This window comes from Sceloporus occidentalis, unplaced genomic scaffold, assembly GCF_023333645.1.
Source record: "Sceloporus occidentalis isolate IW3139 unplaced genomic scaffold, rSceOcc1.0.p SCAF_373, whole genome shotgun sequence".
NCBI lineage: Eukaryota > Metazoa > Chordata > Lepidosauria > Squamata > Phrynosomatidae > Sceloporus > Sceloporus occidentalis.
Window position 1 is genome coordinate 53,044 of NW_028317353.1, and position 20,089 is coordinate 73,132.

General features: G+C 49.7%; 2 protein-coding genes across 2 annotated transcripts; both read left to right on the plus strand.

Annotated features, from left to right (window-relative positions):
• The first annotated feature begins 2,452 nt into the window (after positions 1 to 2,452).
• On the plus strand, positions 2,453 to 3,541 carry LOC149273472 (SERTA domain-containing protein 2-like). Its single transcript, XM_089506245.1, has one exon. The coding sequence runs from the start codon at positions 2,453 to 2,455 to the stop codon at positions 3,539 to 3,541; it is 1,089 nt and encodes a 362-aa protein (XP_089362371.1).
• Positions 3,542 to 13,117: 9,576 nt separating this feature from the next.
• Positions 13,118 to 13,867, plus strand: LOC149273473 (SERTA domain-containing protein 1-like). The gene has a single exon (XM_089506246.1). It carries the CDS (start codon positions 13,118 to 13,120, stop codon positions 13,865 to 13,867), a length of 750 nt encoding a protein of 249 aa, XP_089362372.1.
• The last annotated feature ends 6,222 nt before the right edge of the window (positions 13,868 to 20,089 follow it).

Sequence of the window (20,089 nt, forward strand, 5' to 3'; positions counted from 1 at the left end):
TGCGTATTGGTGGCCACGCAGGGACCTATTGGCATCCTGCTTTGACTCAGGTGACAGCATTCCTCTGGTGGGTCCGGCTGCTGTGGGAGCTGCGCGGGGCGAGTGGGGAGAGCGGAGCCCCTCGTGTCATACAGCTGGATGAGACCATAGGAGCAGGTCTCAGCAGTCTCAATTCACCCGTCCACCATAACGCTCACCAGCTTGACAACAAATCACATCATCCCCGGCTGGGACATTTTTATTATTATTTATTGTTTTATATAGCGCCATCAAATTCCGTAGCGCTGTACAATGGGACCACCTGCGGTGTGCAGATCCATCGCCCGTAAGGAACACACGACACGCACTGGGTTCATGCATCATACATGTTACAGGCAGGTTAATACATATAATGTATGACACGAAGCGCAAGCAATTAACCCCTTCAGCGCGTGCAGCGCTCCGAGGGTTACAGAGAATGCACAGCACCGGTTGCAGGCGATGGGGTAGAGTCGCAGGGTGCAGCGCCCCAGCCAATCCCTGCGGGGGCCACGCGGTGCAGCCAATGGCGGCAGCCGAACATGAGAGGGGCAGGGCATGTTTTTGAGCAGAGAGGGCAGGAGAGGGGGTGTGAGGACATACCCCGGCAGGGCAGTATGTCGTGAACACTGCAAAGTGCAGCCCGTCACACGCTACATGCCGAGACGTATAAGGTAAGGGGGGGGGGTACACCGGTGCACTTTGGGAAGAGTTGTGCAGAGTTTGCAGCAGGTAATAATTATTCGTATCCTGGGACTCAGGGGCCGCTTGTGGCGTGGCGGCTGTAGAGTGCAAGCTCTTTGACCAAGACCTCCGCTGCTGGTTTCCTTGGGTCTGTTCTGTAATGCATCAGCCTGCTTGGGTTATATAGAAAGCATGTATCGGGGCTAATGTGGGGGATGGGTGATTGATATGTTTGTTTGGGGTGAGTGGGACCCAGTACCCTGCAGACTGCAGCCTGTTTCTGACCGTGCGTGTAGAATGTAAATGTATGATGCATGTTTGTATGTTTTTATGCATGTAGTATGTATGATGTATGTTTTGATACATGTTAAAGGACTTGTTTGTGGGTCTCCTAACACTCGCAGCCCCGGGGCCGGGTTTGGGGTGCTACCGGTATAATGCCCGCCCCGTATATAGGGGTGCAGGCAGCTTTAGGGGGGTTTGCACTTGGTGACCTTCTGCAAATTAAAGGTTGGGGGGGGGTTGCACTGGGGAAGGTGCCCAGCTGCCCTGGTACGGGGTGTAGGGCAAGTGCCCATATACACCGGGTCGAGGGGTAGTACAGGCCAGACCGGGGGTTTGGGGGGTAACTAGGGTCCTATACAGTGCTGTTCTCCTCAGTCGGCTAAGGCGCTTTGCGCATGCTCGCGTATTGCCTGCCGGGAGTTGTAGTTCCTGCCGCCTTCCTGCTGATTGGCCGCCGCGCCTCGCGCACTCTGTTTCCCGTGGTGCAATGCGCAGGGGGCGGGGTTAGCTTTTACTCTATGTATTTAGCTTGAATCAGGCGGCGGGAAGGGGAGAGGAGTTTGTTGCCGGTGAGAGCGAGCGTTGCGGATCGGGTCCTACATACTGCGGGGGAGCCTCAGCACACAGGCGTTTGGAGGCAGGTCTGGAGCTGATTGCAGGGTACGTTCTGCGCGGAAGCGGGGTGTTCCGGTGTATCAGGGCAGCTGCAGTCTCTGCCAGGGGCGGGTGTTGCTGTGTTAGGGGCTGGTACTGTGGCGTCTGGATTCCTGTGTTGGGGTGTTACGGGGCGCTTGTTGCACTGGGGTGCGTTCTCCGGGTCTGAGGCCTACATTCGGTATTTGATGTGAGGTAGCAGAGGGGACAGGGGTGTCTGTTTTTTTTTTTTGCCCCTTTAGGCTCTTTTGTTTTGCCCCCCCCCCATCCGTATATTTATGACGTCACCCAGTGTGTTGCTACATTGTTGCCAGCGTGGGTTTGTCCCCCGTGTTATTTATTTTCCCGCTTGCAATGAAGGTTAGAAACTTGTTTGGCTTTTCCAAGATGGCAGGATGCGCCCCCCCCCCCCGTTGCTCTATTGAAGAGGCTGCTGGTCGTTCTGTTGCTCCCAGCTGGGAGGGGGTGGGGCCTGAACTGGGTAGGGGGATGGGGGCAGTTTGTGTGAACCTGGCTACTGAAATAGGATCCCCTCCTAATTTCCCAGCACTGCTTTCGGTCAATGCCCTGTTACTGGGGTTACGTCGGCGACTATTTCACCCTAAATGTTTTTTTATTTTTATTTTTTAGTTTATAAAAAAAAAAAAAAAAGCTCTCAATTTTTATTTTCTTTATTTCTGTTGCGCGTGTTACTAGTAACGTTAATCTTGGCTGTCTTAGAAAATGTATTTTTATGTTAATAGCTGCTTTAGTAAAGTTTGGGGCCAACTGATGGCTTTATATCTTTCTGTTTTTTTCTTGGCAGGCGGCCATGCCAGTCAGAGGCTTAAAACGAAAGCTTTGCGACTCGGAGGAGATGGGGCTTGAGGGGGACGAGCCGTTTCACCCTGAAAGTTACGCCATAATCAGGCAGACCCTGTTCAACCTGTCTGTGGATAAGTTCAACAAGGGCCGCACCATGGTGGAGCCCAGTCTGCGGAGGTACGTCCTCATCGCCAACACGCTGAGAATCATCCAAGAGGAGATGCGCCGCGACGTCTTCTGCGCCGGCCCGTGGACCGATGCGGCGTTCTCGGACTCGCAGGGCCCCCCTCCTGGAGACGCCGTGAGCCTTGGCGCAGAGATGGAGAACCGCTTGTCGTTTCTCCCCGAAGACTTGGCCAACCTCAACCTGCCTCTGGTTGACGAGGACTTCTCAGTGTCTTCTGCCATCGCCACCATCATGAAGGAGCTTGAAAACGTGTTGGACGAGAGCTGCCCGCAGTTCCAGCAGCGCGTGCTGGGAAGCCAAGATGCGGACGGCAAAGCAGCGTTTACCCCAACGGGTGGCCCTCCAGCCCTGTCCCAGACGCAGCCTCGGGGTGGCTGTACGGACTCAGCGAAGGCGATGGCTGCCAATTCAAATCCGGCAGCCGTTAGTGACGGCAAAGACATCGAGCTGCTTAGTCAACTGGTGCTGGCTGCAAGTTGTACGGGGCCCGTTCCTGAACTCCCGGTGGCAACGGAGACCCCGGCTCTGGAGACCCCTGCCGAGACCCGCTCTGATGCTCCGGTCCCGATGGACACATCTGAAGAACCCGCTGGCCGCAGACAAGCTCCAAGCCCCTCGGTGGGGCCGTCTGAGGGCCTTAAAGCCGCGGAGTCGCTCTTTGGCAGCTTCGAAGTGATGAACTCCACCTACCTCAACGACATCTCCTTCGACGATCTGTTTTCAGACATTGACACCTCTGTGTTCGAGAGAGACTCTCTGCTCGTGAGTAATACCACCACCACCCGGTTACCCGCGCCGGAAGACGTCTGGATCCAGTCCTACTGCAACGCTCCCTCTTACGGTATGGGCAAAGGCCATCGGGAGTCCAACGACCTCGACAGCATCATGGAGATCCTAGTGGGCTCCTGACCGGTCCGTCTTCAACGCAATAAGACTGTCGGCGGCTGACGAGCGGCCGCCGCTCAAATGCTAGTTTTGCACACACGCCAAAAATCCCCCGCTGGCTACATTAAGTTTCCGGCAACCGTGCCCCCCGCTGCCAGCACCTCGGGGGTATCAATGTTTACAGAAGTAACGCAGAGACTTGTATCTGACCCCAGACGGCTCGTTCAGAATCAGAGGATTCCGTTACTCGCTTTTGTAACTTTCTTACAATTCTGTACTGTGGCGGCGAGGGTTAAAACGCTAGCTGTGGGACGAGCTGCCGTTCTATCTTCCATGAAGATGTCATTTTTAAATATTTATATAGCTATTTTTTTAACATGTATTTAAAAAGATATATTTTACAATATTTTTTTTTCTTTCCTTCATGGGAAAAACTGAATTTTTGGCTGCTATGTGGTCTTGTTTGTGGGCGACGGGCTGCACTCGTGTCTTCCGACCCTCTCTATGCACTAACCGTGCCCCCTGCCTGTCGCAGAAGCATCCGCCGGACCCTCTTTACCGAAATCTTGAATTATTCTGGACTTGCTGGGACTTCCGTGAGCGCCTCGTTTAGTATATGATGCCTCTTTGGGTGCTTCTAACGCCCGACGTAAAGAACAAACTTGGTAATAAGTGTTTGGCAACCGCTCGGAGACGTATTAATAAGCAGGTGGAACGAATGGGACGGACCCCCGAATACAACCCCCTCTGAATCAAATTAGTTATTTTTAGCAGAATTTTTAAAATTAGACTGAATATGGGGAATTTAAAATGTACTTATCAGTGGATCTATAGGTTTACTTGGCCTATAGAGCGACATCGATAAGAGCGCCAAAAATAGGTTTTTAATCTGTAAAATAATATAGAATCTTTTATTTTGGTATTTGTTTAAAAATCATGCCGGAACGGTTAGTTAAAATACTTCGCGTGGGATCCGGGAAACAGAATGACCTCAAATAGCTTTTATTTTTTATTTTAATTTTTTTGTTAGAAAAAAGTAGCCTTTAAGTTAATTGTACCCTTTACGATCCTACGAAATGTTTTACATTTTCGCACAATGTGAAAGAAAATGGTGTTTTTGGGCAAAACAGGTTTTGGGAGGAACAAAAAAGGAATTCAAGCCTCTGTTTTCTTGATTAAAAAAAATATATAATTGGTTTTTTTTTACATTAAATGTAATAAATTCAGCAGTTTACGGGAATGTTAAAGCGGAACCTTCCGGATAATATATGAAATGTGCGCGTTATGATGTCATCTTTATGAGATTTTACAATTTTCTTGAATTGTTCTTTTTTTGTACTGCAAATGCAGTAAAATAATTTTACATCCCTAATTTTTATTTTTATGAGCAAATAAAACTCAGTTTTAAGTTCAGATGTCATTAAAATCCAGACTTTGGGGAAGTTGGTTTCTATGACTTCATGGTGTTGGATACCCCTTGACAGTAAGTGCCCCTCCGGCCCTCGTCGGATGTCGGCTGGTGCTAAGTGATTAAAAGCCATCGTCGGGGTAGTTGCCGGGGGGCTCCTGGTTTTGCACACTTTTCTATCGGATACAAAGTATTTAATGTTTTATGGATACATTCTACGCAATATGTACAGATGTTTGAATATTGTTTGTGTGGTTTTTATTTTTCTAATTTAAGTGAAAATAAAATACTGTGAAAGCAAAGCGGCCCCTGTGATTGGCTGAAACACGCGGTAACTTCGGGTGTGGGGGGGGTCCTCTCGTGGTGGTGGGGGGGTCAAGTTACACAAGTATAAAAGTTGAGCTGCGCTACACCTTCTGTGCTGAGTTGTGACCCAGGGACGCCGTGGCCCGGCAGGCCGGTGTTCTGAGCGCTACACGAGACGTCCGCTCTTATTCACCCGTTCTATCGCTCCCCGCAGGCAGTATGATAAGGAGTCGCGGTGTTTAGTAGATCGGGGATCAGATAACGGAGCGAGAATCATACAAACGGCTGATATGCAGCTGCCTGAAAACTTTATATTATGGGGCAAAAAACTACAACTGGGGTAAAAAGAAAAATCAATCCTAGGAATAAAAGTGCATCCGATCCGCCTCTCCGGACGTCACCCGCGGGGAGGATTTTATGGTTGCGCGCATGGTGTGTAGCTAAAGAAATGCTCTTTAACCCTTACAGCTGTAGTGGCAGACGGCACATGGTGCTAATTATAGGATGACAGCTGGAAGGAGCTCTATTTACGCTGCGTGTGGGGAGAATGCCCTGCTTGGTGCAATAATCTGAGGATTGGGTCAAATTACCCGGGTTTATTGCTATGGAGCATTGAGGAAAAAAACGCCGTTTATGAACATCGGGCTGCCTGCAGGAGCCGTATGTCTATCCCATGCATGTTTAATACCCTCACTGTATTACCCTCTACCACTTCTGCTGGGAGTCCGTTCCACTAGTGTTGGATTCCGCTCTCTTGTTGTAATTTTTCTCCTCCTTTGGAATAAATTCCCTCCCGTCCTTTATTAACCCCCTTTTATGTATTTCTGTGTGCCTCTCTCTCCCACCCTCTCTCTCTTCTCTCCCGCCCTCTCTCTCCTCTTTCCCCGTCTCTCTTTTTCTCCCCCGAGCCTGAGCTCTCGGCTGTCACACGGTGTCCGCGGCGTCCCTTCAAACGTTTGTTGCTTTAGATGACGAGAGGCTTTGTGGCGGAGGACGGATCCTCACCCTGCGGATGTTTTCCCGGCCGGCCTGCAAGGCGTTTAGCAGACATGGGAAATTCTCCATCTCTGAGGTGTCCACGGCGGGGAAGTCGTTGCTGTGACAGGGCCAGGCTAGCTGGCTCATGTGTCATATGAAGTTTAGCCGGGTCACGGAGCACTTTTGTGTCCGGTTCTGTATACTGTGACCCGGTAATATATTATATTGTGTTTATTGTGTAACCGGCCCAGAGACTGATGTGGCTTCAGCTCCAGCCTTCAAAGAGACGATCCTATAATCTGGCTGGGGCTCTTAATCAGCCAGCACAGCCCTGTCTGCCCAGACGGCACCCGCACTACAGGGGGGATAACACAGGTGGGGGAACCCATTGTATTCTGTAATCCCCTCACCTGATACATGCCCTGTATACTGATGGGATTTGTGATGGGATGTGGCTGATGGGATTGGGGGTTGGGTTCGGTACACATTGCATTGAGATTGTATATAAGTTCTGTGTGTTTGTAATAAAGAGAGTTCTTCTTGGTTTACTGCGAATGGTGGTCTGGATGATCCATGGATAGCTGAGTGCTATCCGTATGAGGGACTGACTGGTGATTCCTCAGCCCTCAAACAGGGGGACCCAGCCTTGGGTACGGTGACCCTGTAACATTGGTTGGCAGCGGTGGGAAGAATCCCACGACTTGGGTGAAATCCAAACCACCAACTGGGATTGCAGACGAGAGACACCAAGAGAGCTCCTGGAGGTTTGTAGCAAAGGAAAGGCTACTCTGATTGCGGACTGCAGAGAGATGGACCGGCACCAGGATGCCCCAGAGGAGAGCCTCGGACTGAGCGCTCTACAAAAGAACATTCTATGGCACCTATCCCTGTACCCAGGAGGGGCTACATCGGAGCAAGTGACGGGGGTGATTAAAATGTGTCACCGGGAACTGAGCCAGAGTGGGTCTGTATCTCCCAGACTAGGGGAACAGACCACCAAAATATCATACCAGGATATCCAACCCTTCCGAGAACCAGAGGCTGAGACAGACCGGGTTACAGCCGAGGTGTGTGAGCTGGAACACCAGCAATGGCAGTTAGAGTCTGCGCCTGCAGACTGGAGGGATGATTTCTCCCATCCCCACTTTGAAACGTACTGGGCACAGTACTGGACAATGTGGGATATACGAGTTCCACTCCTGGGGGAGAACCCGTTGCCGGAGTGGGAAGACGAATTGAGGGGTCTCATATATGCAGAGCTCGACCTCCAGAGCCGCTACCAGGGATTCTCCCAGCAGTTAGCAGGTGAAGACCACAGCGACCCTCTGATGCTGTATTGCCCCATCGACCCAGGACTGATATATGATGCCTTCCAATTTGACTCGTCCTTCGGAAGCCCCTGCCAGTACCGCAGGGATACAATCTGGGACAACCGTGCAGAAGTCCTGGTTTATGCTATTCCCCCCGAGCTGGAGGCTGTTATGGATTGCCTGGTCCAAGAGGAATGGCAGCTCGAGAGGGACTATAAAGAATTGCTGCGGAGAGTGGAGCTCCAGGAGTTCCAAGGAGACTGGGAGCATGGTACTACAACTTGCAGGAGTGGGACCGAGGTCCTCTTCACCTACTCCGCGGCCCCTGCCCTGGCGAGAAGAACCAAGGTCCTCGCCAGCAAGAAGAAGCGGAGGAGGAAGCCAAAAGCTCCGACCCAAGTCCTCACCAACAACCCTGGCTGCTCTACCCCGGCAGAAGAGATGACTGTCCCCACCGCCCGAGTAAGTGGCACAATCCCCCTCACCAAACCCTTATCTATGCTCGTAGAAGCCAGGGCCCCAGATTGTCCCCCTGATTTCCCGAGTGTCCTGGGAGAAGTCCGGGTCACTGCCCCAGAGGTTCCCACTGAAGTCCCCAGTGACCCGGTAGAGGCACCATTCCCTAACCTAGCGAGGACGCCAGAGGGGCTGCCGAGTTCCCTGGGTCCTCTCAGTAGCCTGGCGCAGGCCCTGGTTCCTATCCCTGTGTTCTCCGAAGTGATCCCTGGTTCCCCAAGTGTCCTCCTAGAAGCCCAGGTCACTGTCCCAGAGTGTTCCTCTGACTCTCTCCGTGCCCAGGCAGAGGCACCTGTCCCAGAGAGGAAGATCGAGGGTCTGCTTAACCCTCCCGGTGGTCCAGTATTGGCACCTGTCCCTGCCCCGGAGTATTCCCCTGGGTCCCCTGAGTACCCCGCAGAGCTGCTTAGCTCGCCCAATAACCCTGTAAGGGCACCTGTTCCTGTCCCAGAGTGTCCCCTAGGTCACTCCAGTGTCCCGGTAGAGGCCTCGCTTACTACCTCTACGTGTTTCCCTGGTTCCCCGAGTGCCCCCGGCCCGATCAGCAGGGTTTTCCTTCCATGCAACCACCCTGGCCTGGCAGCTGCCCCAGACTCAGTTCCCAAGACTAGGGAGCAAGAGTCTCCACGTGCCCCTGTTACCCCGGTGAGGGGGATAGCCATGTGCCCCCGGCTGAGCTGGGACCGTCCTCCAATTCACAGAGGACTACTGACTATCCGTTTGGGCAACCAGGGCCCTGGCCCACCTTCAATGGATGCTTCTGACAAAGGGGGCCATGAACTAAGGCCTGCACCTTTGAACTTTGTCCACTCGGACAGCCTGCAGCAGACCCGTGAGGATCTGCCTGGTCTGCCGGACCGTTGGTCAAGGGGGAGATCTGTGACAGGGCCAGGCTAGCTGGCTCATGTGTCATATGAAGTTTAGCCGGGTCACGGAGCACTTTTGTGTCCGGTTCCGTATCCCGTGACCCGGTAATATATTATATTGTGTATTATTGTGTAACCGGCCCAGAGACTGATGTGGCTTCAGCTCCAGCCTTCAAGGAGACGATCCTATAATCTGGCTGGGGCTCTTAATCAGCCAACACAGCCCTGTCTGCCCAGACGGCACCCGCACTACAGGGGGGATAACACAGGTGGGGGAACCCATTGTATTCTGTAATCCCCTCACCTGATACATCCCCTGTATACTGATGGGATTTGTGATGGGATGGGAGTGATGGGATTGGGGGTTGGGTTCGGTGCTCATTGCATTGAGATTGTATATAAGTTCTGTGTGTTTGTAAATAAAGAGAGTTCTTCTTGGTTTGCTACGAATGGTGGTCTGGATGATCCGTGGATAGCTGAGTGCGATCCGTATGAGGGACTGACTGGTGATTCCTCAGCCCTCAAACAGGGGTACCCAGCCTTGGGTACGGTGACCCTGTAACAGTTGCTGTGATGGCGAGGGGGTGCTTGTGGGAAGGCTGCGTGTGCGTGTTACCCGTCCGCCTCTGCAGGCAGCGCCTGACTCATCCGTGTTCTGCAGATCCCAGGAATGTGACCCGTGTGGTTCCTTGCAGACATGATTAACCCCTTATATCACCTGAAGAAGACTGGCCCTCCTACCACATGCCTGTTGTCAGGGCTGCCCACAGCACAACCTCATACGATTATAATTATTATTTCTTATTTTATATGGCGCCATCGTATTCCACGGCGCTGTACAGGGGCTATGACGTGGGGAAGAAGTAATAAGAGGAAGATCTTAGATTGTAAGCTCTCAAGGGGGACCCTCAGGAGCCCATCAGTCCTGTCAGGAATTTTGTATGGCAGAGCCGTAAGGCTAGATTGTAAGCTCATGGGCCAAGTGTCCAACTCCCTTTGTCTCTGTGTAACTGTATCTTTGTATTTGTTAACAGCTCCATATGTAAATTGTACAGCGCTATGGAATATGTTGGTGCCTAAAACATAAAATAAATAGTAATAATAATAAAATGCTTATTTCTCTCTCACATCCGTGTTTTGGCTCCTCTGCGTGTTCTTTCACGTGTCACTCGCACGCTTCTTCCCGCTGCACACGCTACAACGAGGAACCAAATATCTGTCCCTTCGGTTTCATTTCCAGATAACGGGGAGGAGTTTTATAGACGGACTGTCTCTGCAGCGAGGATCGCTCATAGTGACATCGGTGGCCTAATGAACATGCCTTCTGTCTACACTAGGGGATCAGATGGGATGGAAGGAAGTTTTACTTTACTGAGAGGGTGGTAGATAAGTAGACCAGCTTCCCAGCAGAAGTGGTAGAGGGTAATACAGTGAGGGGATTAAACATGCATGGGATAGACATACGGCTCCTGAATCTAAGATGAGACCAACGACTGATTAAGGTTTGAGTCTTTACAGCAGGAGAAATGGGAGACTAGACGGGGGCCGGATGGGGCCGATCTGCCGGCAGGGTCTTTTGGTGTAGTCAGAGGCTGCTGGTCTCCCCGGCATCTTCCAAACGCTTTCAGATTCTCCAACAAAGTCCGGACCCCCGGGGATAAAGGTTAAATGTTAGATCCACGAGCTGGATGTCGCCCGCGAGGAGGAGTCAGAGATTAAAGGGACACCCCAAGCACTTTAATGCCTGCGCGGTCCCTTTAAATTGTCATGGTGTCCCCTTTGCAAATGCACCCCTCCCCCACGTGCATCTGCCCCTCTCCATGCGCGGGATATACCCCCAGTGGGCTCGGGGGGGCGCTTTTCTGCCGCCAGCACTGACAAACACTGCCTGAACCAATGAGCAACTCAACAACAGGGGAGGAACAATCCCGTCTTCCTCACTAAATGCACACCTCCCAACTGTCCTGAATTAATGAATTAATGCCCATTTGGAATGGGACGTCCATCAAGCTCATATAGGTGACAGTCAGGTGACCGCGTCGTGCAGCGCATGTATACCGCCCCGCCGACGCACTGCTGTGAACTACGACTCCCATAACCCTCAGCCAGCACTGCTTCCTCTCCTTATAACACACGCATTATTAATCCTCATCGCAGAGCACCCGTGCTGCGCTACTGCCTGCGGCGGAGCCTCCATTACTGCGCCAGCTCTGCAAGCCCGCAGAATAAACGCCATATATGGTAATATTATCAGAACCGGGCCACAAATGGCGCAAAACATCACACGGTTTCATCAATATAAAATAAATGGTCACGTAATGTGTAGAATTTCTTGTTAGAGTGGTGAAAATTTCGTTTTTTTTAGTGAATGGAGGGGTAACGCTGCCCCAGGGCCCGCTGCGCGCTCGCACTACGGCTACGCTCACTATTTACCGCGCTATGTACCAATGTTAGCGCACATTCAGAGCCAAGCCGGGGCCCCTGCTGCGCTGTAACCGTGACAACGTATCTTCGACCCTGCCCTGTCAATCTCAGTAGGCCCCGCCCGCGCACCCGCCCTGACGTCAATCGTGAATCACTCCCTGCCGGCCCACGCCCGGTTAGTCACGCACAGGGGCAGGAGGGCAAAAAAAAAAATCTATTTGAACCACGCCTCGGTAGCCGGATTGGCTGGTGCAGGTTGGCTCTACCCAATTGGAACGTGTTTGGGCGTGGCCAGCGCGATGCGAAGCTCCGGCAGACTGAACGGCTTAGCATTTTGTGACAGGCTTCCTGCCGAAGTGGCTGCGCTGCCAGGGCTTTGCTGTGTGGGTGGGATGCTACGCTGTGATTGGATACTGGCTGCGGCGAGGTGTTTCCTGATTGGCTGCTGAGCGGCTGGGCAGGTATGTGCGTAGGCGGAGGGAGGGTAATGGCGGATGCTTGTTGTGAGGCATCGTCCGTCTCTCTGAGTTGGCACCGAGGAGCTTCTCTGCCCGGGGCCCCGAGAGCTGTACCCCGAAACTGGAGCTCGGGGCACGCACCCGCCCCACCAGGGGGAGGGGGATATTGTACTCGCATTAGCTGGGGTACAGCTCATGTGTGGCCCCCGGGGGCCCGTGGCACGGTGCTGTTTATATAGTGTACTCAGAGTACTGGCTGGGGCACCTGATGCAAATAGAGGAAAACGCGATGTGTGTGCGCTCCCCACGGGAGTAGAATAGGCTGGCGTGGGGTAAAGAGTTACCCCGGGGATGTTTGCTTTCTATGCAACTCTATATACAGCGCTACGGAGCCTGATGGCGCTATATAAAACAATAAATTATAATAACTCCTGGCGACAGGGGAGACGAGGGGTAATTAGTGACATTTGGGTTAGTGGGAGCTGGGGCAGCCCCTCGGAGCCTGAGATTGGGTGATGTTTGGATGCCCTCATTACCATATCATAGGGTGACATCACGCCCCCATAGCCATATCTTACACCCCTAACTGGGCAGTGGATCATCTGCCAGGTATGCCCTGCTAGCCCCCAGGGGCCCCTTGATATCAGTTCTCCGAGGGCAGAGGTCTATATACATATATACACATATATATTATACCGTCATGCTCTATACAGGGCTGTATACATCCTCCTATACAGACTGGGTCACCCGGCTAGCGGCCATCACGTGGTCCACGGCTGGGATTTGGGGATGTTTTGGTGACCTCCTCCCCTACGCTTTTTGCCAGATGGGCCGCGCAGGACGTATGGAGGGAGCTCTATAGGTACAGACCGGGGGAAGGGGGCTAATGGCCCTGCCATGGATTGTTCATGCGTGTGCCGTGAGCTCAGCTCATTCCAATGCGATCGTTCATAAAGCACCAGATTCTACCGATTGACCAATCAGGGATCTGAGTTTTTGCCCTAAGAGATCGCGCAGGTCCTGTAACTGCTACAAAATAACATAAAATCGTCTAGTCGCCCGTTTCTCCTGCTGTAACGACTCAAACCTTCATCAGTCGTTGTTCTCGTCTTAGATTCAGCAGCCGTATGTCTATCCCATGCATGTTTAATACCCTCACTGTATTACCCTCTACCACCTCTGCTGGGAGGCTGTTCTCCTTAGCCACTCACTTTCCTGCACTGGAATCCTGTGTGTCTGTCGCGCTGCCGGTTACCGGTTATTAGCTCCTGTAACCTGAGAAGTAGCGTCGACGCTGTGCAGTCGTAACGTATCTCATCTCTTCTTCCAGACCGATGTTGGCCAAAGGGACTAAGAGGAAGCGCTCGGAGGTGGACGATGGGGAGAGCGTCAGCCCACAAGCCGTCTCTGCTGGCGGGGGCCCGAGCTCGCTGCCGGCGGTGCAGTCCCACTGCTTGATGAACATCTCTTTGGTGAAGCTTCACCGGAGCCTCCGCCACGTGGAGCCCAACCTGCGGCATCTCGTGCTCGTGGCCAATACCCTCCGCCGCCTTCAGGAGGAGCCCTCGGCGTCGGGGGCGTGGAGGGTCTCGGACGACCTCCCGAGGAGGGACCACCCCCAGGGGGTCGGCAGTGAGGGCAAGAAGGCGGAGAGCGTCGGGGAAGATCCCCTGCTCTCCAGCATGGACGCCTCCTTGTACTCCTCCATCTCCACCATCCTGGAGGACCTGAACCACTTCGAGGGTCTCAGCAGCTCCCCCCTTCCGCTGATGGAGGACGACCAGCTTTGCTCCATCAGAGAGGGCGGTCGGGACGACTCGGGGGGGCGGCTGACGGCCCCGGCGAACTTCCTGGCGTCCTCCACCTACCTGCTCGGGGACAACCTGGAGGACATCTTTGAAGACATAGACACTTCCATGTACGACAGCGAGCCGTGGCCCAGCGCAAGCCTTCTAAACTTCAAAGCCTTCTCCAACGCGGACGATCCGGGGGACAAGCCGCCGGCCGACGGCCCCGGGGCCGTGCTGGAACTCAGCGACCTGGACTACCTAATGGACGTCTTGGTGGGAGCCCAGAACCGCTGAGTGCGCCCCGCGGAACCAGACACTGCTGTAAATAACGGCCATTTTTTTTATTTTTATTTATTTCGAGCGGGTGAACTCAGTGGTTGCCTTTTGGGGTGGAAAAAAAAAAGGACAATCGACGCAAAGGGTTAATTCCAGAGCAAAAAAACCCAAACAGGACTTTGATAAGTATGATGTCATAACTTAATATGTAATTTCCTACATATTACAACCGGTGCAATTCAAACCCCTTCCTATGTATTAAGAAATATTTTTAAATATTTTAAAATTTTACAATTTTATTTTTTGTTCCTGTAAATTCTGCATTTCAGAGATACATTTTTTTTTTTTGTTTTTTTTTTGTACAAACAAGTAAATGAAGTCATTGGAGCCGTTTGCCCCGAATGTGTATATAATGTATATAAATATATATAGCAAATTTCTATATTTTTAAATATGACAAATTTTAACCTTAAATCCTTCAGATTGCCTTAAAACTCGTCTTTCTGATTTTTTTTTCTTACCCATAAAAAATACAAGATATTTTGTGGTTTTCTGACAAATTTTACAAACTCTGCATATTTTTAAAACCATATATGGGCATTTCTAATTTTTAAATTAGATCCCGAGATTTTTTTTTTTTATTTAGGGTAAATAATATGAAGGAAACGTAAAGGGGTGTAAAAATGGAGCGATTCCGGTGCGACGCACTAAAGTTGGCTCTATCGCCATAGCAACCAGCGGAATTCTGCTGTGGAATTTCCACCGGAGTCGCTGCCCCCTCTCCTTATATGAGGCGTTATTTATTATCAGATTTTTTTTGGTATATTATGTCGTTTATGGTGTTTCTCTATCAGCGACACGGAACGTTTTTTTATGTTTTTTCTTTCTATGGTGCAAATATATTTTTGTTTTTCTTTGTTTTGTTTGTTTTTCCTCCCCAAATCTGGGGATTGTATTTATTAACTTGTGTGGTGATTCTCAAATTTTCCTAAGTAACTTAATTTTTTTTTTGTTTTTATTTATCCCTTTTGTGAATATTTATGGTTGGAATAAAATGAATTTTTCTAACTGGATGCAGTTCGGGGTCTAGTTTCTCGCCCCGTTTGGGGTGGCTGCGTTTTACTGTTCTACGGCGCTGTTCAGCTGAGGATGACAGGAGTTCCCAAAGCCTGGAGAACCATGAAAAAGGTTTCTTGTTGCCATGGTGATAAAACACTTTTCAATATGTGAGCCAGACTGGTTTGACGTGATTGGAGTCCGCAGCAGTAGTGAAGCTGATCATTTAACAGCTTCCCAGCAGAGGTGGTACAGGGTAATACAGTGAGGGTAGATCGGCCCCCGTCTAGTCACCCGTTTCTCCTGATGTAAAGAATCAAACCTCGTTGGTCTCGTCAGGAGCCGTATGTCTATCCCATGCATGTTTAATACCCTCACTGTATTACCCTCTACCACCTCTGCTGGGAGGCTGTTCCACTTCTCCACCGCTCTCCATAAAGTAATTCATTTGCAGAGACTGGATTATCCATGCGTCGTGGTTTCTGCTCTGATGCAAATGTGCTTTTCTGCTACAATGTAACGGGAAAATATCATTTGTATCACATCCAACCAATAATAATAATAGACTGGGGATTATTTGGGGTTGTTTTTTTGTGGCGGGACGTCTCGAGCCGGCCAGGGGCAGTTTGAATCTTAAATTATAAAGGGAACAAGGGCCGTGCTCAAGAAGGAGATCGCTGAGGCTTCCTGCTGCTTGTGAAATGTAGGAGCGTCCTCCCCCACCCCGGCCAGCTCAGGATGTGACTCCACGCCTTTTATGGGTTCACAGAGCCTGCTACAGGCGTGGCGCTGGCAGGACACGCACCGACGACATGCCGCGCATATTTCACGGGACACGTTACGCCCCCTATTCCTCCCCGTATCCTGTGCTGGCCCCAGATGTCATTTATTAATACAATTTATTTTGTATTGTTCAGCCAGGATGGACACAGTTTAGGTTTAGAATGTTACATTATATTTATTGTATCTACCATGTCCTGATATACAGCACGGCGGAATATGATGGAGATTCATAAATCAATCAAAAATAATGTAACCAAGAAAAAGTTTACCAGATTGATGCAATTTAGAGGGTGAAATTAGGACCAGTGCATCCCATCAACAGTATATCCCTGTATATTCCTCATATTATATATTATATACTCTCCCCCCGTATAACTAATCCCGTCCTTATAACCCGTTATATCCTGTATATTCCTCATATTATATATTATATACTCTCCGGCCGTATAACTAATCCCGTCCTTATAACCCGGTATATCCTGTATTTTCCTCATATTATATATTATATACTCTCCCCATATAACTAATCCCGTCTTTATAACCCGTTATATCCCTGTATATTCCTCATATTATATATTATATACTCTCCCCATATAACTAATCCCGTCTTTATAACCCGTTATATCCCTGTATATTCCACATATTATATATTATATACTCTCCGGCCGTATAACTAATCCCGTCCTTATAACCCGTTATATCCTGTATATTCCTCATATTATATATTATATACTCTCCGGCCGTATAACTAATCCCGTCCTTATAACCCGTTATATCCTGTATATTCCTCATATTATATATTATATACTCTCCGGCCGTATAACTAATCCCGTCCTTATAACCCGTTATATCCTGTATATTCCTCATATTATATATTATATACTCTCCGGCCGTATAACTAATCCCGTCCTTATAACCCGGTATATCCTGTATATTCCTCATATTATATATTATATACTCTCCGGCCGTATAACTAATCCCGTCCTTATAACCCGGTATATCCTGTATTTTCCTCATATTATATATTATATACTCTCCGGCCGTATAACTAATCCTGTCCTTATAACCCGTTATATCCCTGTATATTCCTCATATTATATATTATATACTCTCCGGCCGTATAACTAATCCCGTCCTTATAACTCGTTATATCCCTGTATATTCCTCATATTATATATTATATACTCTCCGGCCGTATAACTAATCCCGTCCTTATAACTCGTTATATCCCTGTATATTCCTCATATTATATATTATATACTCTCCGGCCGTATAACTAATCCCGTCCTAATAACCCGTTATATCCCTGTATATTCCTCATATTATATATTATATACTCTCCGGCCCATATAACTAATCCCGTCCTTATAACCCGTTATATCCTGTATATTCCTCATATTATATATTATATACTCTCCGGCCGTATAACTAATCCCGTCCTTATAACCCGGTATATCCTGTATTTTCCTCATATTATATATTATATACTCTCCGGCCGTATAACTAATCCCGTCCTTATAACCCGTTATATCCTGTATATTCCTCATATTATATATTATATACTCTCCCCCGTATAACTAATCCCGTCCTTATAACCCATTATATCCTGTATATTCCTCATATTATATATTATATACTCTCCCCCCGTATAACTAATCCCGTCCTTATCACCCGTTATATCCTGTATATTCCTCATATTATATATTATATACTCTCCGGCCATATAACTAATCCCGTCCTTATAACCCGTTATATCCTGTATATTCCTCATATTATATATTATATACTCTCCGGCCGTATAACTAATCCCGTCCTTATAACCCGTTATATCCTGTATATTCCTCATATTATATATTATATACTCTCCGGCCGTATAACTAATCCTGTCCTTATAACCCGTTATATCCCTGTATATTCCTCATATTATATATTATATACTCTCCGGCCGTATAACTAATCCCGTCCTTATAACCCGTTATATCCTGTATATTCCTCATATTATATATTATAAACTATAAAATGTAGTTTTTGTCTCAGTGAAAACTGGAGAGAATTTGGTGCCGGCCTCTGTGAATTCGAAAAAAATTATTACCCTCCAAACACCCTTTGTATGCTGGGCTATGCTGTGTGGGTGCTTTGTCGGTAGGCCATACACTTGAGCACTGAGGAAAACAGTTCCTATGAGCCACACTGAGAGCCTGCTGCATAATGGGTGCTGTAGTCATAGCAACAGGAGTGCACCAGTGCATTTTGTTTGCCCCGGCGGATTCTGGATCCGTTCCAAGAGAAATAGTAAAAGAAACAGAAAGTAAATCATTTCCGTTGAAGCTCTCGTGTCTCTTAGTAAATGTATCCAGTAGATGTGGTTCTAACATACATGTAGATTACACGCAGCCCATGGGCCAATCAGATCATTCATTCTGCAGACTGCGCATTTAACGCTAAACATGTGACCTCCCTCTTTAGCGTGTCACGTGTGCTGGTAAACACGCAAACCCCCAACCCCTCCCAGGAGCCGATCATCAGCCTTCACTACACTAGAGAAATATGTGCCAATCTTCCCTGGCTCGTGTAACTATGTAACTGGTGTAGGACTCAAGGTTACTCCACTTATCCACCACCCTCTCAGTAACGTAAAACCTCTCAGTAACGTGTGTTGCGGTGTTTGCGGTGCTGTGCAGCGCTCGCGCATGTTCAGTGACAGACGTGGAATCTGATTGCGCCGTAATTACTGTCCTTTATTTTAGAAAATATACTTTTCTGAGACAAAAGATCTCCGGCTCTCGGCGCTCCCATATTTACCAAAACGCCAGAATGTTTGGATCCCGTCTGAAAAGAGAACTAGACGAGGAGGCTGCGGTTGAAGTCGTACGCCAGCTTCAGACGCGTCTTGCCCTGGGGCTGAGTCCAGTGATGGAACAGAGACTGCAGGTGATGAGACGGCCCGAAGCCGCTCACGTGGACCGACACCGACGCCACCTGTGAGAGAGAGAGAGGAGAGGAGGCTGAGAGAGGCAGGGAGATGGGGGGGGGGGGGAGACTGGAGGAAAGAGAGAGGAGAGGAGGCTGAGAGAGGCAGGGAGGGGGGAGAAGGGGGAGACAGGGAGAGAGAGAGGGGGGGGCAGGGAGAGAGAGAGAGATGAGGGTGAAAAAAGGCAGCGAGATAAGAGAGACAGATGAGAGAGATGGTGGAGAGAGAGTGACAGGAGAGACATAGAAACAGGTGAGAAAGAAAGAGATGGGGGTGGAAAGAGACCAGTCAAAGGGGGAGAGAGGCGAGAGACAAAGAGGAGAGACGGGTGAGAGAGATCAAGAGAGGGATCAGGATGACAGAGAGAGACAGTGATCCCTGTCACGCCAACTGGTGTAATGCATACGTGGACTTGCTACCAGGTAGAGATGGTATTGCCAATTTCAGCATGAGAGGGGTTAATTCGGTGCCAATTCGGTGCCAAAAGGTCTTATAAGATGAATTTGCCTTTTGAAGCTGGGACTCCGACCCCGGCCCTCCACAAGGTGACCAGAACCGAGTCACGCGCACGCTCGGAGTAGGTGAGTTCGTGACAATCCCTGTAAGGATCCGCTCACAGATCTCAGTTATGGGGAGGAATAAACCCAGCCAATTCCGGGCGACGGAGCAGGAAGGATACAAAGTATCTGACGGGGTAAAATGTATCGAGATAAAAGAGAATTGGGATCATGTGATCCCGTTTGGCGCATTTGGGGACGATCCTCGGGAACAGGAGCCACCATCAGGTGAGGGACCCCTGAAAATAGGGTCACCCCCCCGGGGGGGCTATGTTTGGGGAATGAGGACATGTGACCGTCACCCCCTCCCACCACGTCCAGCCGCAGCCGGTATAGTCATGTTTACTGGTTCAAACTGGGAGCTGTCACTCAAGCGCTTCCTGCCGATGCTAGCCCCGCCCACATTCCTTACTCAGCCAGTTACTGGAATTGGTGAGTTGCACCAATCACAGTCCAGTTCTCAGCAGCCAGCAAACAAAACTGGACTGTGATTGGCTAAAATGAAACAATTTCCATAGAGTAAGCGAGTCGCAGGCAGCGGGGAGGAACTAGCAGATTGGGGGTTAAAAATAAGCATAATCTGCAGTTTAACCATGGAGACACAGCTGAAGGCAAAATAATAACTGCCAAGTGTCCCTGTATAGTTCAGCCAGTCCCTCTTTGGGCCCCAAATGCCTGATGCCCCTCCCCCCAGTGCCCCTCTCTCCCCTGATGCCCCTCTTTTCTCGGCGGTCAGAATGTTTGCGGGGTATGAGGGGATCGCAGGGTTCTACGGCCCTAAAAGCCCCGATAATGTGTATAGAAACAGCAGGATACGGCTTTATAAATTAAACAGGGGAAATAAACCCCATTATTCTTCTTCTAAATGCCCCC